General features: G+C 42.1%; 2 protein-coding genes and 1 long non-coding RNA gene across 18 annotated transcripts in view; 2 read left to right on the top strand and 1 right to left on the bottom strand.

Annotated features, from left to right (window-relative positions):
- The window catches only part of ANKRD44 (ankyrin repeat domain 44), a 215,680-nt gene extending 210,657 nt beyond the window's left edge, over positions 1–5,023 (top strand). For 5 of the 8 annotated variants that reach the window (XM_078848004.1, XM_073306275.2, XM_073306269.2 and 2 more), the window contains one exon: positions 2–5,023. In XM_078848004.1, the coding sequence (XP_078704130.1) occupies positions 2–267 (266 nt within the window). In that variant the 3' untranslated portion in view covers positions 268–5,023. The remainder of the gene's footprint in view (position 1) is intronic. The other 3 variants (XM_073306276.2, XM_073306272.2, XM_073306270.2) reach the window with 1 other exon arrangement.
- The window catches only part of LOC140895769 (uncharacterized), a 45,190-nt gene extending 35,992 nt beyond the window's left edge, over positions 1–9,198 (bottom strand). Inside the window, exons 1-2 of the long non-coding RNA XR_012154348.1 lie at positions 8,450–9,198; positions 5,921–6,059 (exon numbers count right to left, since the gene is read on the bottom strand). This is a non-coding gene — a long non-coding RNA (uncharacterized LOC140895769). The remainder of the gene's footprint in view (positions 1–5,920; positions 6,060–8,449) is intronic.
- The window catches only part of PGAP1 (post-GPI attachment to proteins inositol deacylase 1), a 79,689-nt gene continuing 68,414 nt past the window's right edge, over positions 8,603–19,877 (top strand). For 4 of the 9 annotated variants that reach the window (XR_012154346.2, XR_012154345.2, XM_073306278.2 and 1 more), the window contains exon 1: positions 8,605–8,901. Coding sequence is in view for 7 of the 9 variants with exons in the window: in XM_073306278.2 (XP_073162379.1) it covers positions 8,758–8,901 (144 nt within the window). In the remaining 2 variants the exon portion in view is untranslated. Of the gene's footprint in view, positions 8,902–19,877 lie in introns of all 9 variants that reach the window. The other 5 variants (XM_073306277.1, XM_073306281.2, XM_073306283.2 and 2 more) reach the window with 2 other exon arrangements.

Here is a 19,877-nt window from a genome sequence, read left to right as displayed (position 1 = left end):
GGTCATACGCCAGCCCTGGCTTGCGCTCCTAACAAAGACGTGGCTGACTGCCTGGCACTCATTTTGGCTACCATGATGCCTTTTTCTCCTTCCAGTTCAATGATGCCTTTCAACTTCGTTTGTTTTAAAAAAGACAATTTAAGCAGGACACATCTCTGCGATGGCTCCAATATGGGCAGTATTAACTCTTACAGTAAACCCTTGAGTAACAATATAGGAACAGAGGATGGGTACAATGAAAATGATTCCGATTCTGAAACATTTTGACTTTGGTATTCAAAGCTTTTTCTTAATTGCATTTGGAGTTGTTTTGTTTTTTTTAAAAAAAAGCTTGAATCCCACATTATATTTTTAAAGTATTATTATTGACCAAAACTTCCAGAATTGGGCATTGAAAGGATTAGTAAAATTAAAAATAATCTAGTCTTTAATATAGAAGTTAGGGATTTTCATTTGAATGAATTCACATTTATGTTCTGTAGCTTCAAGTTTCACGGTGTTTTCTTTAGGCCCCAAGTGCTCCTGTGAAAGTTTCTAGCTCTTTTTTTAAGTAGAAAAAGAGAAAATGCCTTTTTCTTTATGACAGCACAAATGAACAGGGAACTGTTGTATAAAATATTCATATGCCCTAGCTGTATAGTTGGTACACAGATGGCTTTCCAATGTGGCTTTCTTAGATTCCAAGAAAGAACCCCAACCCTCTCCTCCTTGTTGTCTATTTCCTAGTTAATACAGGTTCTGTTGGGTAGATAATAGTTCGTTACACAAACCAAAGGTAAAGTTGTGCATCTTTTTAAAGTACTGCCTGTATTACCTTCTCTAAGGGAAAAAAACATTTTACACTCTGCATGTATTAAGCACTTAAATATACAGAAGGCACTTTTTAAAGATCTTAGATACAGCACACAATTAGAATACTGATATAAAAATTTAAGGCCAAATCCTGCTTTTGTCTCTCATACCAATATTTCACCACTTACATCAGTGGAATTACTTGTGTGAAGTCAGCATGAGTCAGCCGTTGATTTGCTTTTTCAGTTCAGCACAAACATATATGGTTTATTTGCACTACAGAACTAGGATCATTAGGAGCTTCTGTTACCTGAGCAATTAACCACAAATCTGGTATCAGAAAAAAAAATAAGTTGTTGATTGTGATGCATCTAAATTTTGTTGCCAATTTAAACTGATATTTTTCATTTTCTTTTCTAAACTTATATAGCTTGTTTTTACCAGGAACATTATCAGGGTTTAAAATACTTTTGCCAATATTTGGGTTAAAATGAATAGAGCAAAGGTAAATACAGAGCAAGTGAAAGCATTACATCAAAAGTGGACATACCAAACAAACGCCAGTAAATTTGAAAGCATATTATGGAAAGGGAATCATGATGTACTAGAACAGCCGATTGATACCAGCTTGCTTAAGCAACATCAACATTGTGAATATATCTACTCCTTCTGCCAAAGCTTCTAGGTCAAATGGACCCCGTTCCTCGTCTGGAACAGATGCACAAAAGGAAGACTGAGCCTTTAAAAAATAAACATAAACTACCATGAACTAACCAGCTCTATACCATGAGGACCAAAATGCTTCAGTATTTAAATGGAAGATTTTAATTTTTTTCAGAATGCAAGTGACAGAATGAAGTAATTTTTCTAAACAATAAAAATGTAAACTTTTTGAGTAATGAATAGTCTGGAGTGTATTTTACATTTTATGACACAAATTTCTAGCTGACAGCTTGGCGTTTTTAACTGATGATGTGTTGACCACAGTTTATTTTTTTCCAGACTAGAGAGAATGTTCATATACTTTTAATGTAAATGTGTTTATATTTATTCGAAATGAAATCAATGCCCAGGAAAAATAACTATGGCTTGTTCTCCTTTTTTGTGAATCTTATTTGGCATAACACAAAATGAAACGTGAATATAAGCCAAGCCTGTTGGCCTGAGTGGGGAGGACGGTGGGAGTGTGTAGCGTGGCCACATGGGTTCAAAACTAACCTCAGGTCCTTACTCATATGTAATGTGAAGATGAAACAACCAGCCTCTGTTCATAAGGGGTGGAGAGTGAATTTGTGCATTGCACCACTCAAGCACCCTTTATCAGACAGATTAGAGCATAGGAAAAACTCACAACTTCCTAGCAGGGAAAGGGGGCATCATAACACAGCTAAGGTATGTGGCACAGGGAGGATAGAGGAGATGTACTGTGGCTTGGAGTAAAGAAATTTGTGGAAACTACCTATGATTCCCACTCAGGCTGTTAGCAGGCTTAAGTCTATGCTGGAAGGATGGGAGGTGTCTCCTCAGTAAACACTTTAGGCAGGGCAAAGGAAAAAATAGTTTTGTTTTGTTTTTTTAATTGACAATTCTGACAGTATTCTATATAATCAATGTCAACATTTGCTAAAATTTGTTGACAGGTTCCCATTCTTCATGAGGGGAAAAAGAAACATTTTAAGTATGTAATTCTTAGTGATACTTTTAATGCATATATGGGTATCTAGTAGTATACATAATACATTACCTGTATTTTGCCCTGCTAAAATTAAATGATTGTAAAATGTCTCTATGAATATTATGAAATAGAAAATTTCAAATCTTAAAGTTAAAAAAAATCTCAAGGGGTACTCCCTTTAAAGATTCACATTTCTCTTTTTCTATGTTTTTCTGCAGTGGAAATCCCAAGCACCTGAACCATGGGCTTTCCCCTCTTACATTAGTACTGTATGACTATTTTGATTTTTTTAATTGCTAAAGAGCAATAAATAACTACTTTACTTAAAGCACTGAAAATAAGGGGAGAGACCAGCATGGAAAGAGTGGTGGGTTCTTTGGTGTCTGTTTAGAAGTGAATGGAAATCCCACATTTTGCTTTTTGTTGTTTCTAAATAGAACGAACACTTAAAGTTTCATTTCCTATGGGTTTTTTTCATTAGAAGGAGAAAAGGGTCACAATTACCATAGAAATGCAGAGGTAATAGTCACAGTGGTCATTAAAAAAAGTCAGCATTTCCTATTAGCTACCACACAGTGATAGCTAAGATACCAGTATTTTAGTAGGAAGTAATTGTGGTATCTGTGTGGTATTTGTCAATAAAATGCTGACTTTATGATGACCCATTATATGTAACATTATAGAACTCTAGATGATTATTGAATTTCTTTGATCATTCTGTGGTTCAAATCCAAAACCCATTGAATTCAGCAGAATAAGCTTCCTACTGAATTCAATGGATTTTGGATTGAGTACAATCTACAAATAGCTAAAGTTTATATCTGGTATTGTGTCTACTTTAAAACAAAGACAAAGGAACCAAATCTAAATTTTCTCATTGACTACAAACTGGCCATCCAGTTGTATTGGTGATTTCAAGTATGCTATATTACAGGTATCATAGGAAAGATATCACATACGCTTTGTTGGTTACCCTCTTAAGGGCACTGGGAAAGTCCATGTTTTGAGCATGGTACTCTTAGGAGAAAAAAATGTACAGTATGGGTTAGATTTTCAAAAGTGCTCAGCTTTGGTTTAATTCTGCTCTTGTTGAAGTCAATAGGAACAGAGTTAGGTAAAATGTTGAACACTTTTGAAACTCCCACCCCCATATTTTTATTAGTACAATAATTTGTACACACTTATAGAAATAAATTTGTGATTTAGGACTTGCTCTTGCAAACATTTAAACATAACTTTATTCTTGTAATAGTCAGTCCCACTGAGTTAATGGAACTATTCACAGGAGTAAAGTTACTTATGTGCATAAATGTTACAGGATGAGGCACTTCAGCCCTGATGCTGCGAGTTATAATGTTGTTATATGGGCTACCTCTGCGCCTGTCCACAACATGGGGCTCTGTGTGAATGCACTGGTCTGTTCCTATGGTTCTGTGCGAAGGATCAGGGTTTTAGTTTATATTTGAACCATAGTTGTAGGTGGACTTCATTTCAGGAATAGTTCCCAAGTCTCTATCATAAATACCAAAAGTTACAATCTTCAAATTGCCTAAAATCTTCCATGATTCTACATTGAAATAGCTATGGGAATTCAGTTTATCATTACTAAAAGGGCACCGTAGTATGTTTGGTACTTTTTTATGCAGTAAACAGCTGCCAGATTTATTATTAAATTAGAACAAATACATAAAATGGATTATTATCCTTTGTAATGTTGAGAAACTTGATCATGTATCCGTTAGGATGAATTAACGACTTTGTGATTTTTTTTGTCATGTAAGAAACTTTAGAGTGCCTTTTTATATTTGTGTATTCTGGAAGTGTTTTGTGAAACTTATCTTTTGTTTATTTCATTTGAGTGTTATCAAAGCAATATAATACCAGTAAATTTTCATTTCAAGCCTTTTTGGAAAGTATGAAGTAGTTTTTTTTCTTTTTGTATATTCTACCTGCGTTGAAATGAAAATTAATCTGCTAAATTTCTATAGGAAATTATGTATAATTTTTGCAGTGCTGAAAAGGCTTTCTTATTACACAAAAAGTAAACCATAGGTCAGTGTTTATAGGGCAGGACGTTTTAAAATAGTGACAATCTGAGAGTGTGCATAAAATGTAATTCTATGCGTTTCTTATGCAGTGATCTACATATTAAAAGCCAATAACCTTATGTTTTGTAGTTTCATCTTATTTTATGCTTTAGCATGTGCAATATATCTTTACAAACCATGGTGATACAAATCTGGTGCCAGTGTTATATTTTGGATAACATATTTGTCATAAACAATATAAAATATTGTTTGATGGTTTTGGTGGGGTTTTGTCTGTAATGTTTTCTTATGTAAATTGGAGTTTAATGACTTCAGTAAATGTCATGACTGTACAAAATGAGGAAAAAAAATACTTATTCCAGTGAATGACTTGGAATCCAATCTGAATCTGTTCAAGCACAGCTTAGTATCTTTTTCAACTACTGAATGCTGTATTAATGTAATGAAGTACTCTGACTGTAAACTACTATTGAAATGCATTCAGATGGTTATTTTTACAAATAAAAATGGTACAAATATTGTTGCAAAACTGAGTAATATATTTTTATCAAAAACGTGAAATTACACTAGAAAAATGTTTTAAGCAGTATTGCAGAAAAAAGATGGATAATGTAGGTTGAACCGTCTATACTTCATTTTATATTTCTAAATTTTCTCTTATGCATTGACTATCTCAATTGGCTCAAGAAATGGACTATGATAGTATTAACATGGGTTATACTTTATATAAAGTAGCAGAACTATTGTATAAGTAATTTTGTTCAGATACGTATTTGGATGTCACCTTGAATGATTTTTTTTTTCAAAATTAAGTAGCCGCAAAAAAAATTGACTTTCACTAAAACTGTATCGCTGTATCCTTAGAGACTAGCCAGTACTAAAATAAAGTCAACAATACAATTACCTATTTTAATATTATAAACCTATACGTTCCTCTTTGTAGCAAAAAGGGTTAATATCCATAAAAATGAGCTGCATAACTAGGTATTCAGCTAACTTTTATGGGGGAAGAAAGATACAGGGTTAAATTCCAGCTCTACCTGTAGTAACCTGCAGCATGCATTACTAGAATTCTACCCACGTGAAGAGATTAAAATACTGTAGATACTGTTGAGGAAAAATGGGAAGAAGGCAGAGCACTGTACTACTATGCATATGTCAGTATCTGTAGCAAAGAAGCCACTGCACACAGTAATGTGCATTAGGTTTTTCTGAGATCCTTGTAGTCTGATATGAAGTCCACATGTCCCCTGAAATGTTTTATTTTGTCACAAAGGTGCAGACTTCAATTTTTAAGTAACTTAGATTACTGCCTGATAGCAAAGCAGTATCGTGGTTTTACTATAGTTCCTCTTATTTCCTGAGACCACACTCTATTCTTTTGGAGTTTGTAAATAATTTATACCATGGCAGATGCTTGGGGTTATAATTCCTCCCAACATGAGGATGTCACATCATCACATAGAAGGGTCTTGGGTATCTCTCAGTCTTGAGCTGTTGTCTGATTCTCGGTCTAAGATAGAGACTGTTGTCCTTAGAAGACCCTGTTGCAGAAGAGAAGAAAGAACATGCCTCAAAGACCCAAAGCTCCCCTAGCTGTACATGAGGCACTTGACAACCTGTGGGGACTCACTCTCACATGCAACAGGAGAGCCATCCTTTAGAGACATCCATTATAACTGGCTGCATAAGGGAACCAGAGCCAAGTCCAGGTTAGGAGGAGGGCCAGACTTCATTTCAGTCAGATCATTCTCCCTGGCATCCAGGGGCAGTTCAGACTTGGAAGAGGTAACTAGGGAGGAGTCTTCCCTAAGGAAGTCTTGTAAACATAGGAATACTTGTAACAAACTCCTCCTAAGATTCTTCATTTAGTGCCACAGCTGCCCAGCTGAATGACTACACACAAACCCCAATAGCCCTCCTCCACAGCAGCAGCTTTACCCCTTCTCCCCTGACCCCCAAACCCTTAGATAAGAAAAGTGTAGAATAGCGGTCCTGAGAATCTGCTTTGTGGCACCTCCTGAACCTGCAGAGTGGTTGGGAGCCTGAGAGAAAATGCCACTATGCCTCCTTTTGGTAGGTTTTTTTTTTTTTTTTTTTTTTTTTAGAATGTAACATGCCAGCCCCTCTGGAAAAGGCCAAGTGTCAGTGTTCTGTCTCCACCTGTTTGCTGGGAGAAACTATGACCCAAGTGTCTGGATTGATAGAGAAGTCCTTGAAAATAAACACCAGGTAAGGAAAATATCACTTTGTGGATCTTCTGCTCAAGTTATCTTTTGTATTACACATTGGTATGACATCTCTACCAAGGAGGAAGCTTTGGTTTTGTTTTGTTTTTTCCTTCATAGAGTTTTGAGCACTTTTCAAGTAAAATGCCCCATTGTATTTTGGAAAAAACTCAAGTATTTTCTGTTCGGTCACTTATGTTTTTGAAAGATCTGATGTCTTCCTCAAATCCAAATGCACCCTCAGAAACGCAAGCTACTCATTTTATCTATTATTTTCACAGCTACCTTCAAGATCCTAAACAGTCCTTTGCTCCCTGCTCTGTATATCTTACAGAATGGCTTGGAAAACCAGCCAGTGCCTACTGGCAGAGTTTCTTCCTTGTTTTTTTTTCTCCTGGGACATTTGGGCCCCTTGCCCAAGTGGCAGGTGGTTCTGTTCACTGTTCTCCCCTCAGCTCTGCATGAGTCCTAGGAGTCTGTATTGCTGTTGAACCCCATGGGCCCTAGGGTTGCCAACTTTCTAATCCCACAAAACCAAACACCGTTCCCCTACCCCTTCCTGAGGCCCCTTCCCTGAGGCCCAATACTCAATTGCTCTTGCTCAGCCCTTGCTCAATACATTCCCCCTCCTTCAGTGGCTCCCTCTCCCCCACCCTCACTCACTTTCACTGGGGTAGGGGGTTGGGGTGTGGGAGGGGGTGAGGTCTCTAGCTGGGGGTGGCGGCTCTGGGATGGGGCCAGAAATGAGAGGTTCAGGGTGCAGGAAGGGGCTCCAGGCTGGGGCAAGGGGTTAGGGCTCAAGCTGGGGGTGCAGGATCCAGGCTGGGGGACAGGGCAGAGGGGTTCAGGGTGTGGGAGGGGGCTGCGGGTTGAGGCAGGGGATTAGGGTTCAGGGGCATGAGGGCTCTGTCTGGGGGTGTAGGCTGCGGGGTGGAGCCAGGGATGAGGGGCTGGGGAGGAGGGCTCAGGGCTGGGCCAGGGAGTTGGGGCACGGGGTTACCTCTGGTGGCTCCCGGTCAGTGGCGCTAAGGCAGGCTTTGGGCCTGTCCTGACTCTGTGCTGTGCCCCAGAAGTGGCCAGCAGGTCTGGTTCCTAGGTGGAGACATGTCAGGCTTCTTGCCCGCAGGCACCACCCTGCAGCTCCCATTGGCTACGGTTCCCGGCCAATGGGAGTGCGGAGCTGGTGCTCGGCGCCCCCTGGTCCCCCTGTCTAGGAGCCGGACCTGCCGCCCGCTTCTGGGGCGCAGTGCGGTGCCAGGACAGGTAGGGACTAGCCTGCCTTCGTGCCACAGCACCGCCCACGGGACCTTTAACGGGCCGGTGGGCAGTGCTGACCGGAACCGCCAGGGTCCCTTTTCGACCAGCCGTTCCGGTTGAAAACTGGACACCTGGCACCCCTCCCAGGCCCCCACCTCAGCAGCGAGGCTGGGGGGGAGCAGAACGACTGCGCTGGTGCGGGGCCGCTGTGAGGTGGCGGCCAGGCAGTCGAGTGGGAAGAGGGGCATGCCCCGGCGGCGAGGCGGGGCTGCCCATGCCCCATGCAAAGGAGGCAGGCTGCTGCAGTGCCAGAGCAGCTCAACGGGCACCGGGAGGAGACACCAGCTCCCAGGCTCCCTGCGGTTCTTCTGAGCCGCCCACTGCCCTACCGCTTTCCCACGCCATCATGGCCGGTCGGGCAAGTCCCTCTTTCCTGCACGGTGACCTACCCAACATGGCAGACGCGTGTCGCCGACTGTAGTTTCCGAACGTAATGGACCCGCCCTTTTTGAACTCCGAGCCCGACCTTCCCAACATGGCCGACGGGCCCCTTCTCGGTCCTGACCTTTCCAACATGGCCGACGGGTTCCTCCACGCTCTGACCTTTCCATCATGGCGGAGCTCTTCCCAGTTTTTTGCGCCGGCCACGCCCTGAGTCCTTCGCCTCCTCGGGAGGCTAGCTCTGCCCCCTCCCTCGGTGAGCGGCGTGTGGAGCCGGTGGCGCTGGCGGGCGACGGGGGCTCGCTCGGCGGGGGCGATGGGCAGGAGTCCCGGGGTGGCGGCCGCGCTGTTCTACGGGGCGGTGGCGGCGCTGGTGCTGCTGGGGGTGCGGGACGTGCTGTTCGTGTACGAGGAGAACCGGTGCAGCATGACCTACATGTACGAGTACCCCGAGTACCTGGTGAGTGCGGGGCTCCCTGGCCGCGGGGCCGGCCACTTCTCCGGGGGCGCCCGCCCGCCCTGCTCCCCGGGGCGGCCGCCCCCCGCGCTGGGTGTAAGCGGGGCCAGACCCGCCTTTGGCGTGTCCCTCGCAAACCGGCTTCTCCGGTCCCCGCCCGGGGCGTTTCTCAGCACCGGCTGCTCTGCTTAGTCCAAACGTCCCTGCCTGGGATCCATTAGCTGAGGGGCCATTCGCTCCTCTGGCCTGACCCTCCTGTCTAGGGTGACTGGACAGCAAGTGTGAAAAATCGGGACAGGTGGGGGGGTAATAGGAGCTTATATAAGAAAGAAGACCCCAAAATTGGGACTGTCCCTATAAAATCGGTTCATCTGGTCACCCTAGTCCTGTCTCCCACAGGCCACTGAATCCTCCCTGGCTGCACGCCCGGCAGCCAGGCCAGTAACCTGGGGGTGCCTCTAAGGTGTTAGCCTCCTGTGCCACGAGCTTAGCCTGGCTTGTGGTTCGACAATGCTTGGCGTTCACACCCCGCACTATGTTCACAGAAAAACTAACATCAAGAAAGCAGTTGCATGACTGTTAGAGGGATGCTTTTCTGTAATCAACTGACTCCTTGTAATTCTAGTTTTGAATAGAACGCCATTTGAATGGTGTGTCATGCAATTTAAAACAAATCCACTTTAAATTGCAGCTGCTAGTAGTATACCTTATATAATCGCTCTTTAGCAAGGGAAAAACTGACTTTTCGGGGGATGTTTGTGAAAGTAATGCTGCAGAGAGTGCTGTCTCAAATGCACCAAGTAAACAAACAGAAAAGAGTGCTTTTTCTGCTAACTTTCAGTTATAAGCAGGTTAGTTGCTACTTGTAGCAATGCTAAGGACAACATTTTCAGACAAATGAAATTCCACCTCTCTATTTGTGAGTGGCAGATGAACCTTGAAGGTTTTACAAAGCAAAAATTTAGGGCCAGATATGATCTCACTATGTTTCTTAAAAGCTTATGATAGATTTCTTATACTATTATCCTATTCATATCTAATGCATTTCCCATTTCTATATAAATATGAAATAACAAATAGTATTTAAAAGAGTAAAGTACTCAACTTCAGAGAGAAATATTTTCCATTAGTAATTATTAACTATATATGTCTATACTATCTGTGCATCACTTCCCAGGAGAAGGACTTTGCCACTGTCGAGAATAGATTGGTGTGCACTGAGCTATCTCTCTCAATTTATTACAATAAGAACCAGATTCGTGCCAACCTGACCAAGACACAGATGATGGCCTTTCATCCAGCAGGATCTTATTAAAGGGAAAAAGGCAAAATACCACATTTATTGTGAACACAGAAAGAATCATAGTAAGCAGTTAGTTATAGCTATAACATTCCATTCAATCTCATATTTATTCACACATTCATTCATACACACACACACACACACACCCACCCACACACAGGTTCTGCAAGGTTGTTATCATAGTTACCAGCCTTAGAGTTGCTCATGCCAAGCCACTGGCCAGGTGGCCTGGACATGAGGAGGGAGCAGGGCCTTGTCAGATGCTCATCTGATGCTCCTGGAAGTTGGTTTGCAGAATCAGACCCCAAAGTTCTCACTTTCTAGAGTCCATTTTTATAGGAATTTCTTCCTATGCCAGTCTATGGGAATTGCTTCATCATGCTGTTGAATCAATCAGCAGATAGCACATTCCTGATGGCTCCGTGCTGCTAGATGTTATCTTGTTCTTTGGTTCTCCCATCCTTGAGGCTGTTGGGTGGATTCCAGTCTGCCCTCCGGGGGGTCGGGGGGGTCCTCTGGTTATTTCCACTTGACGCCTTCTTCAGCCGATGGACACTGGGTTCTTAGGCTGGCACCTCCCTGATCATTCAGTTATTATCCACACCAAGCATCCATCCACATATATCCTCTATCTCTATTTTAATCACAATTGTTAACAAAGCAAGATGAATACAACAAAAGGGCGGGGAGTCTCTGGGTGCTGTTTCTGTTGTTACAGAGTATTGTTTTGAGTCTCTCTTTAATATGGTCCAACATAATCCCCCTTTTGACACTAAGATTTATAATCGTCAGTTTCACTTTCTATGTAGCCTATTCAAGAGAAGGTACTGTGAGGCAATTTGAGTTTGTGACTCCAGTTCATCCCACATACGTGATCCTAGTGATGTATCTTTACTACAAGGTTCTGGGGCAACAGGCAAGGTGAGGCACACCCGCTTTTGCGGAGTCCATTCAGTACAACCTCTGGTGTCCAATAGGTTCCCTCCCTCCCCAGCCCACTGGCTCGAGGTCCATGGTAGCCAGAAGGATCCCATGTGTAATATGGGGAGTGGGCTAACCTTCAATACCTTTGCCTCCAGGGACTGTTGGTGTGCAATTTTGACAACAATTTCTCCCATTAACAAGTCTGGTTTTACAATACTGGAAACGTATTGCATCCATTCATATTGATAAGTGTCAAACAATGATCTCTTTCTTCATTTTAACAAATGCATCAAACCCTTAATATTTCCCAATATGACCCAGAACATTTCGTGTTCCAAAGTAGCTAGGGCAAGTATCTGCATTTCAGTGCATCCCATAGCTATGGCTGTGTAGTTTCCTATTTCTAATTTTTTTTTTTTTTTTTTTAATGTATAAGCCATGTGGTAGTATTAAGCCATTTCCAAAGATTCCATCGGGCTTTTAGGTTACCCAGACCAATTTGGACCAAGTCTACATTGGCATGTACTTGTTTTTGTATCAGGCTGTCCTGTAGCTGGGACAGAGAGCTTAATTTATTTTTAATTACCTGCAGGTCTTTAGTATATTTTTTTTAAACACACAACTGTACTAGCAACAAGACAAAACATAGAACACAAAACACAATTTCTATTGTGACAGTAGATTCATGGTATTGGGTTGCTCTTCAGCTGGCATCAGCTTTTCCTGATTTTCTGAAAGACAAAAAGAACATGTTTCTACCCCTTTTGGGGTAGCAGATTATTGCTTAAAATATTTCTTTTACAAATACCCTTGCTGACTGCAGGCAAAACAGGAATTGCCCCCACATTTTCCTGTTCTTGTTCTATAGGCAGGCCAGGTTTCAATGGCTTTTATCTTTTAAGGGTTATGGGGAAATTATCCCACTGTTTAGTCATTAAATCCCTGAGGTGGGGTACCTCAGTTTTCCTTCTTATACAGCAGATCAATTTTATAATGTTTTTCCTGCTGTGTTAAGCTTTAAGTTTATTTACAGGTAATAGCTGAGAAGCATCATTACCATACAACCTTAAAGGGTTTTCCCAAAAATCATACACACTATACGTTGTTACAGGGGTACTTATTATCATTAAATTTATTAAAACTATCTTGTTATCCCATGCCTTTTATTTAGACAATTTGTTTGCTAACTAGGTATGTCCTTTATCTGCAGCTCCTTTGTGCTGCTAGTTCTTTCCTTCCTTTATCATTTAGATAATTTGCATTTTCATAGGCGCTTCCTGCTTTTGGATTTAAAGCGATCAGCAGCTCAGAGACTCTATCTTAAAAGGGACACAATCAACTTTCACCAGAGTTTTGATTACTTTTAACTTCTGCTTCCAAAACACACAGCAATCTGAAAAAGAAAACCCAACTTATTCTGGCTCCCTTTGGAGCCCTAATAGCATTTTAATTAAGTAGCATGGTATGTTTGCATTTCTTTTGCCCCTTCTACAATATACCTTGCACATGTTCTGGGGCAAATGCGCATTCCTTCCACAGTTTAACTTAACTATTTCTTTTTTTTTTTTTTTTTTCTTACAGAGTTTTCATGTACCTTTATATTACTCAGAGCCATTTTAAGACTCAGTGTTTCTAACATTGCTTCTTTTTGTTTTGTGCACCTCACCCCTGCTGTTGCTTCAGAGGGGCACTGTGTTTTTTAGATTTCTTATTATTTCTTTTCTACAGCTCTCATCTGCTATTTTGTTACAAAACCAAATGAAAACCAACCAGCCAAACAAAAAGAAACCAGAAATTTTTTTTCTCATTTTGACTACCCTGCTGCAGCCACAACTTAATAACATTTTAAATTTTGTAAAGCATTGAGTTACCTTTTAAGGGTTAAATGCCAAATCCCAAAGCCAAACAACACTAATTACCTGTGTCTAGCAAAAAGGTCTGTCAGTTTTGCAACTTTGAATTTAAAGAGTCAAATGGATTTTTAGTGGCATTATTTAAAACAAAAACAAAACCAATTGGTCCTAGAACTTTACATATTTACACACACACAGATAGATACATACACATTTTCTTTTCCTTAACATCCCTTCCACACTGCTCTATTTTTTACGTCTTACATTCCCTTTATACATTTGAGACAGTTAAGTCCCAATAGAACCCTCTTGTGTTCTTTTAGCAAATTTGACTAAATTGTCCAGTCAAATGATTTTAATCAGATAGTTCATTTTTGCCTGGCTAATTTACAGACATTCCTTTGGAAAAGGGCCCATTTTTCCTTCAGAATGGCTGCAAAGAAACCAAGAATACTCTTTCTCTAACACTTTTCCTTTTTAACATTTTCACAAAGTTTAGCTGCTTAATTCCCTCCAGCCTCTGCAGAGTTAACTTTTTAACTCTCTTTTCTCTTTGTAATTATGCCTGGGGGTGCCCTACATAGGACCTTCTCCCCCTTTACCTGCGTCCCTCCAGCCTCTGCAGAGTTAACTTTTTCACTCTTTTTGTATTCCTGGAGTGCCTCTTTCACTATTTTCAGCTGGCTTTGGGTATTTGTAGCCAGCACCTTCCAATTGTCTGCTCCCTTTTCCGTTTGTGCCTTTTCCTCTTTACATGAAGACAAGAATCCTTACATGCCTCCCACAACAACCAAATTGCTGCTGCATCTCTTTTGGCAGCACTAGAAGGTTTGTATATGAGGATATACTGAGCCAGTCTATCCTCTAGGTCCGAAATAGTGCAGACATCAGCTAGGGCTTGTTTAGTCCAAGGACTGTGCCCAAATTTTTGAAGGATTTGTTTAAAAGGTGTAATTTCTTTAACAAAAGGTGAGGTTGGAGTTCCTTCTGACTCCATTCCTCCCTCTGGTACTGGCTTACCCTGTTTTCTTTTAAACATCTTAACATGGATATTTCAATCTCTTTTCAGAGTAACAGCCGTTTTAGTCTGTATTCGCAAAAAGAAAAGGAGTACTTGTGGCACCTTAGAGACAAACCAATTTATTGAGCACAAGCTTTCGTGAGCTACAGCTCACTTCATCGGATGAATACTGTGGAAAATACAGAAGATGTTTGTTTTTATACACACAAATCATGAAAAAATGGGTGTTTATCACTACAAAAGGTTTTCTCTCCCCCCACCCCACTCTTCTGCTGGTAATAGCTTATGTAAAGTGATCACTCTCCTTACAATGTGTATGATAATCAAGGTGGGCCATTTCCAGGCAAATCCAGGGTTTAACAAGAACGTCTGAGGAAGCGGGGGTTAGGAAAACAAGGGGAAATAGGTTACCTTGCATAAACAAGGTGATCACTTTAGATAAGCTATTACCAGCAGGAGAGTGGGGTGGGAGGAGGTATTGTTTCATGGTCTCTGTGTATATAATGTCTTCTGCAGTTTCCACAGTATGCATCCGATGAAGTGAGCTGTAGCTCACGAAAGCTTATGCTCAAATAAATTGGTTAGTCACAAGTACTCCTTTTCTTTTTGCGAATACAGACTAACACGGCTGTTACTCTGAAAGGGGAAATATGTTACCTTGCATAATGACTTAGCCACTCCTAATCTCTATCCAAGCCTAAGTTAATTGTATCCAATTTGCAAATGAATTCCAATTCAGCAGTCTCTCGTTGGAGTCTGTTTTCGAAGTTTTTTTGTTGAACCATAGTCACTTTGAGATCAGAAATCGAGTGACCAGAGAGATTGAAGTGTTTTCCGACTGGTTTTTGAATGTTATAATTCTTGACATCTGATTTGTGTCCATTAATTCTTTTACATAGAGACTGTCCAGTTTGCCCAATGTACATGGCAGAGGGGCATTACTGGCACATGATGGCATATATCACATTGGTAGATGTGCAGGTGAACGAGCCTCTGATAGTGTGGCTGATGTTATTAGGCCCTGTGATGGTGTCCCCTGAATAGATATGTGGGCACAGTTGGCAACGGGCTTTGTTGCAAGGATAGGTTCCTGGGTTAGTGGTTCTGTTGTGTGGTATGTGGTTGCTGGTGAGTATTTGCTTCAGGTTGGGGGGCTGTCTGTAGGCAAGGACTGGCCTGTCTCCCAAGATTTGTGAGAGTGTTGGGTCATCCTTCAGGATAGGTTGTAGATCCTTGATAATGCGTTGGAGGGGAGACCTCAGCCTGGTCCAGTCCACACAAGAGATCCACTTCCTGGACACTACAGTGCTAATAAACGATGGTCACATAAACACCACCCTATACCGGAAACCTACTGACCGCTATTCCTACCTACATGCCTCCAGCTTTCACCCTGACCACACCACACGATCCATTATCTACAGCCAAGCTCTGCGATACAACCGCATTTGCTCCAACCCCTCAGACAAACACCTACAAGATCTCTATCAAGCATTCTTTCAACTACAATACTCACCTGCGGAAGTGAAGAAACAGATTGATGGAGCCAGAAGAGTTCCCAGAAGTCACCTACTAGAGGACAGGCCTAACAAAGAAAATAACAGAATGCCACTAGCCATCACCTTCAGCCCCCAACTAAAACCCCTCCAACGCATTATCAAGGATCTACAACCTACAATCTACAACCCCCCCTCACCTCCCCCCCACCTGTTCCTCAGACGTTCTTGTTAAACCCTGGATTTGTGCTGGAAATGGCCCACCTTGATTATCATACACATTGTAAGGAGAGTGATCACTTTAGATAAGCTATTACCAGCAGGAGAGTAGGGTGGGGGGAGAGAAAACCTTTTGTAGTGATAAACACCCATTTTTTCATGGTTTGTGTGTATAAAAAATCTTCTGTATTTTCCACAGTATGCATCCGATGAAGTGAGCTGTAGCTCACGAAAGCTTATGCTCAAATAAATTGGTTAGTCTCTAAGGTGCCACAAGTACTCCTTTTCTTTTTGCGAATACAGACTAACACGGCTGTTACTCTGAAACCTGTTGTTACGGAGTATTGTTTTGAGTCTCTCTCTGTGTGAGTAGTTGTTATTACAAAGAATTGCTTTGAGAACAGACTCTGTCTTAGAATGTACTAACGCAATTAGCAGCTTGCAAGTTTAACACATAGAGGGAGAGAAACAGTACCACAAACCAAGAGACCTCTTAATTAGTAATACCCTGGAATTTAAACTATGGGGAATCAAACTCATTTGTGATTTTAATACAGAACTTCTTTAATATGATCCAACAACATTGGACCAGACAATTTCCTTCAAAGCAGGGAAAATTAGCACCTGTAACAACATCCTCTAAAAGTTGGTCACCTCAAAGTGGGGAGCCAATCCAGTTACTTTCCAAACCACTGCTATCACATTGTGCTACTCCATACAGTATGCGTGTCCAGTGTTGGAACGATCCGTCCAGGCTAGACGACAGTTGTCATGGAATAACAGGATGTTTAAAGCCAACACCAAAGGATAGCCTGTACTTACTGGCTGCCATTGCACTACCTGATATCAGGAGGAAGGTAACAAGTCAAAGGGAAAGATCATGGCAGATGAAACTCAAGGCATTCATTATATGATCACAGAGGAATAATCCAATGCCTTGTATTACGAAAGAGTTTTATAACCAGTGTTGTGCTTTTGGATATGATAGTTGGCAAGGCATGACTGTTAGGAATTATACCTCACAGGTCACGCACACAAACTGCTGCGAATTATACCTCACAGGTCACGCACAGTTCGAGTCTAGGCTGAGGCACACGAACAAAGTCCACAACTGCAGAGTTCCCCAAGATACTAAGTTTATTACGCTCGAGCGTGGTGCCCCCCTGCTAATCAGGAGGGGACCCCGAATGCAGATTATACAGAGATTATATACCTTTTAGCAAAGCATGTTGCCCTCATGAATCGGAAACCTTAGCCAATAGACAAACCCTTCCTTTATCTACCACCTATCCCTGCTAAGTGCATCCCCCGTGCTAAACCATTACTTCAACTACACAACATGGTCCTAAAGCAATGTACCAGTAGCCTTTCTTATCAGGATGGGAGGCTCGCATCAAGGCCAGGAGGCAGGGAGTTAGGAACAGACCAAGAACAGAAACCGGGAGTCGAGACAGGCTGGAAACAAAGGGGGGAGGGGTTTCACAGGAATGCAGTATCTAAGGAACACTCCTCCTGGTGCATGATGTTTGCTTTTAGACAATGGTGGGCCCCAAACCAAAATGAAGTCACACATGCACATATGCTAACTTTTCCCTAACATGACTGAGGTTATGGAATGAAAGACTACATGCAGCCGGATGCGCTGAAATAGATCTGGAACCCCAGGAGGACTTTCCCAGAGAGCCCAATACAAACTGATCAATGTGGCGATGCCTGAACTGCCTGTGCACACAAACTGGAAGATCAAAGACTAATATCAAATGGGATTAATTTAATGACATGAATATATGGGAGTGCGGTGAGATGCAAACGAAGACAGCTGTTTTCCTTTGAATTTGCTTTGCAAATTATCCTTTAGGATGACAAACATTTTTCAATCACAGGATTATGACTTAATTGCAGAATCTAGTAACAGGAGAAGCCATGCTGTGGAGGAGAAAGCTGGTGTGTATGCGCACACGTTCTGTACTGGTATTGTGTTTCTGTAAAAATATTCCCTCTTCAAAACAACTATGGCCATGTCTACACTAGAGAGCTTACAGCAGCGCAGCTGTACCTGTGTAGCTGCGTATGCCAACGGGAGAGAGCTCTTCTGTCAACATAATTAAACCACCCCCAACGAGAGGTGGTAGCTATGTTGGTGGGAGAATGTCTCCCGTCAACATAGTGCTGTCCACATCGGCACTTCTGTTGGTGTAATTTGTTGCTCGGGAGGGAGTTTTTTCACATCTCTGAGCAACATAAGTTATATTGACAAAACTGCTGGTGTAGACATAGTTTATGTCTTGTACTTAAAGGATGTTTTATCTAACCACATCCTTCATGAACTTATCTTAGGCAGGGACTAGCCTAAATCCTGTTGTTGATCTGCTGAATGACTTGTCAGTGGTTGCAGTGTGTATAATGATGGAGTGTTTCTAATTTTTTTAATGAAATGTCTCCCAACACAAATAACTTTTAGAAAAAAGTCACTGTAATAAAATGATATTTAAGCATCCTATATATACTGTAGTGAAAATCACTTTTCCAGCAAGTGGTCAGTTATTTGTTCGGTGGGTATGAGATGAAAACTGGGGGCATTGTTTGTGGAGGAGAAAAGCATTTTTCTTTAAACAAAATATTGCATCACATGTTCTGAACAGGTAACAAAGCAGCAAGTAAATTTTAGGATCTACTAACTTGGGGACTATCACTTTAGAAAAGAAAAGCACAAGAGAAAGCTTACTTAATGTAAATACATGGGCTAACTTGCTTAAGTGATCCCTTCACTAAATAAAATCATGTAAGTGATTAGGATCTTTATAAATATAGTATTCAGAACTACCGATGGCTAAAACCTACTTCAGCTTCAATCTACATAGTACTACCAATTTACAAGTAATTGGCAAAATCTCTGTTTTGATTATAGGACTGGAAGTTGTCTAAAATTAACACCCACCAGCATGACTGTTCTGTTCATTGATTGTCAGCACTTAAATTCTCATTATCTGTCTTATAAGCAGGTTTTGTGGTGGTGAAAGGTGCAGACTGAAGTGTCAATCTACAGTACAGTGGTACAACAAGCAGTGATAGTACAAGCTTCCCCACACTTCCCTCGCAATATGCCTGAAGTCATAGCTAGAGGAACAACATCACAGAATGATATGTCTCCAAGTATCTGGCTTTTGTTGTTTTGTGGAGGAGAGGGGGACGTTTGTGGAAAGAAAATGAGGTAGACTGGATGGCTTAGGTATTGTATTGTATTATTTATTGTTTATATTACTGTAGCTCTCAGGCGCTGTACATGCACAGAACAAAATCCATCTGCCGTTTATCTTTAAAGTGCCTGTCTAAATGTAGCTAAGGCTGGCAGTGACGCAAAGTTGTTACACAAGAATTTGGTATATGTCCGAGCTACCTAGCCTGACTTTAAGTGGCAAGTATCCACATCACAAAAGGGAAATTCACTATTAATTGGCTTTCTTATTTTCAAACACCCAAAAATATGCTATACACCTCACAAAAACAAATAATGACATGGTACCTAGCCTGAGGCACTTTACAACCTAAATTTAACATGACAAAATGTGAAGGTCCTAAAACAGGGGCTGGCAAACTTTTTGGTCTGAGGGCCACATCGGGTTTTGGAAATTGTATGGAGGGCCGGTTAGGGGAAGCTGTGCCCCCGCCCCCTATCCGCCCCCCCTTGCTTCTTGCCCCCTGATGCCCCCCCCGGACCCCTGCACCATCTACCCCCCCATCCCCTCCCCCGCTCCTTGTCCCCTGACTGCCCCCAGAACTCCTGCCCCTGACTGCCTCCCACCGGTCCACCCAACCCTACCTCCTTCCTGATTGCCCCCCCCAGGATCCCTGCCCCCATTCAACCCCCCCATTCCCCGCCCTCTGATGCTCTGACCCCATCCACATTCCTGCTCCCCCAACCACCATGCCAAACTCCCCTGCCCTCTATCCAGCCCCTCCTGCTCCCTGCCTCCTTACCACGCAGCACAGAGCACTGGTGGCTGTCGGCGCTACAGCCGCGCCACCCAGAGCATTGCCCAGCCGTCCAGAGCACTGGTGTTGTGTAGTAAATTGCTCTCCGTGACTGCTACCAGTAGCACGTTCCTATGTGGAGCAGTTTAATACACTACACCGGCAGCATGGCGCGCTGAGGAACAGCAAGG

This window comes from Lepidochelys kempii, chromosome 11, assembly GCF_965140285.1.
Source record: "Lepidochelys kempii isolate rLepKem1 chromosome 11, rLepKem1.hap1, whole genome shotgun sequence".
In the NCBI taxonomy this organism is placed as follows: domain Eukaryota; kingdom Metazoa; phylum Chordata; order Testudines; family Cheloniidae; genus Lepidochelys; species Lepidochelys kempii.
Note: the sequence above shows the minus strand (reverse complement) of the source record. Positions and strands in the feature narration are given on the sequence as shown.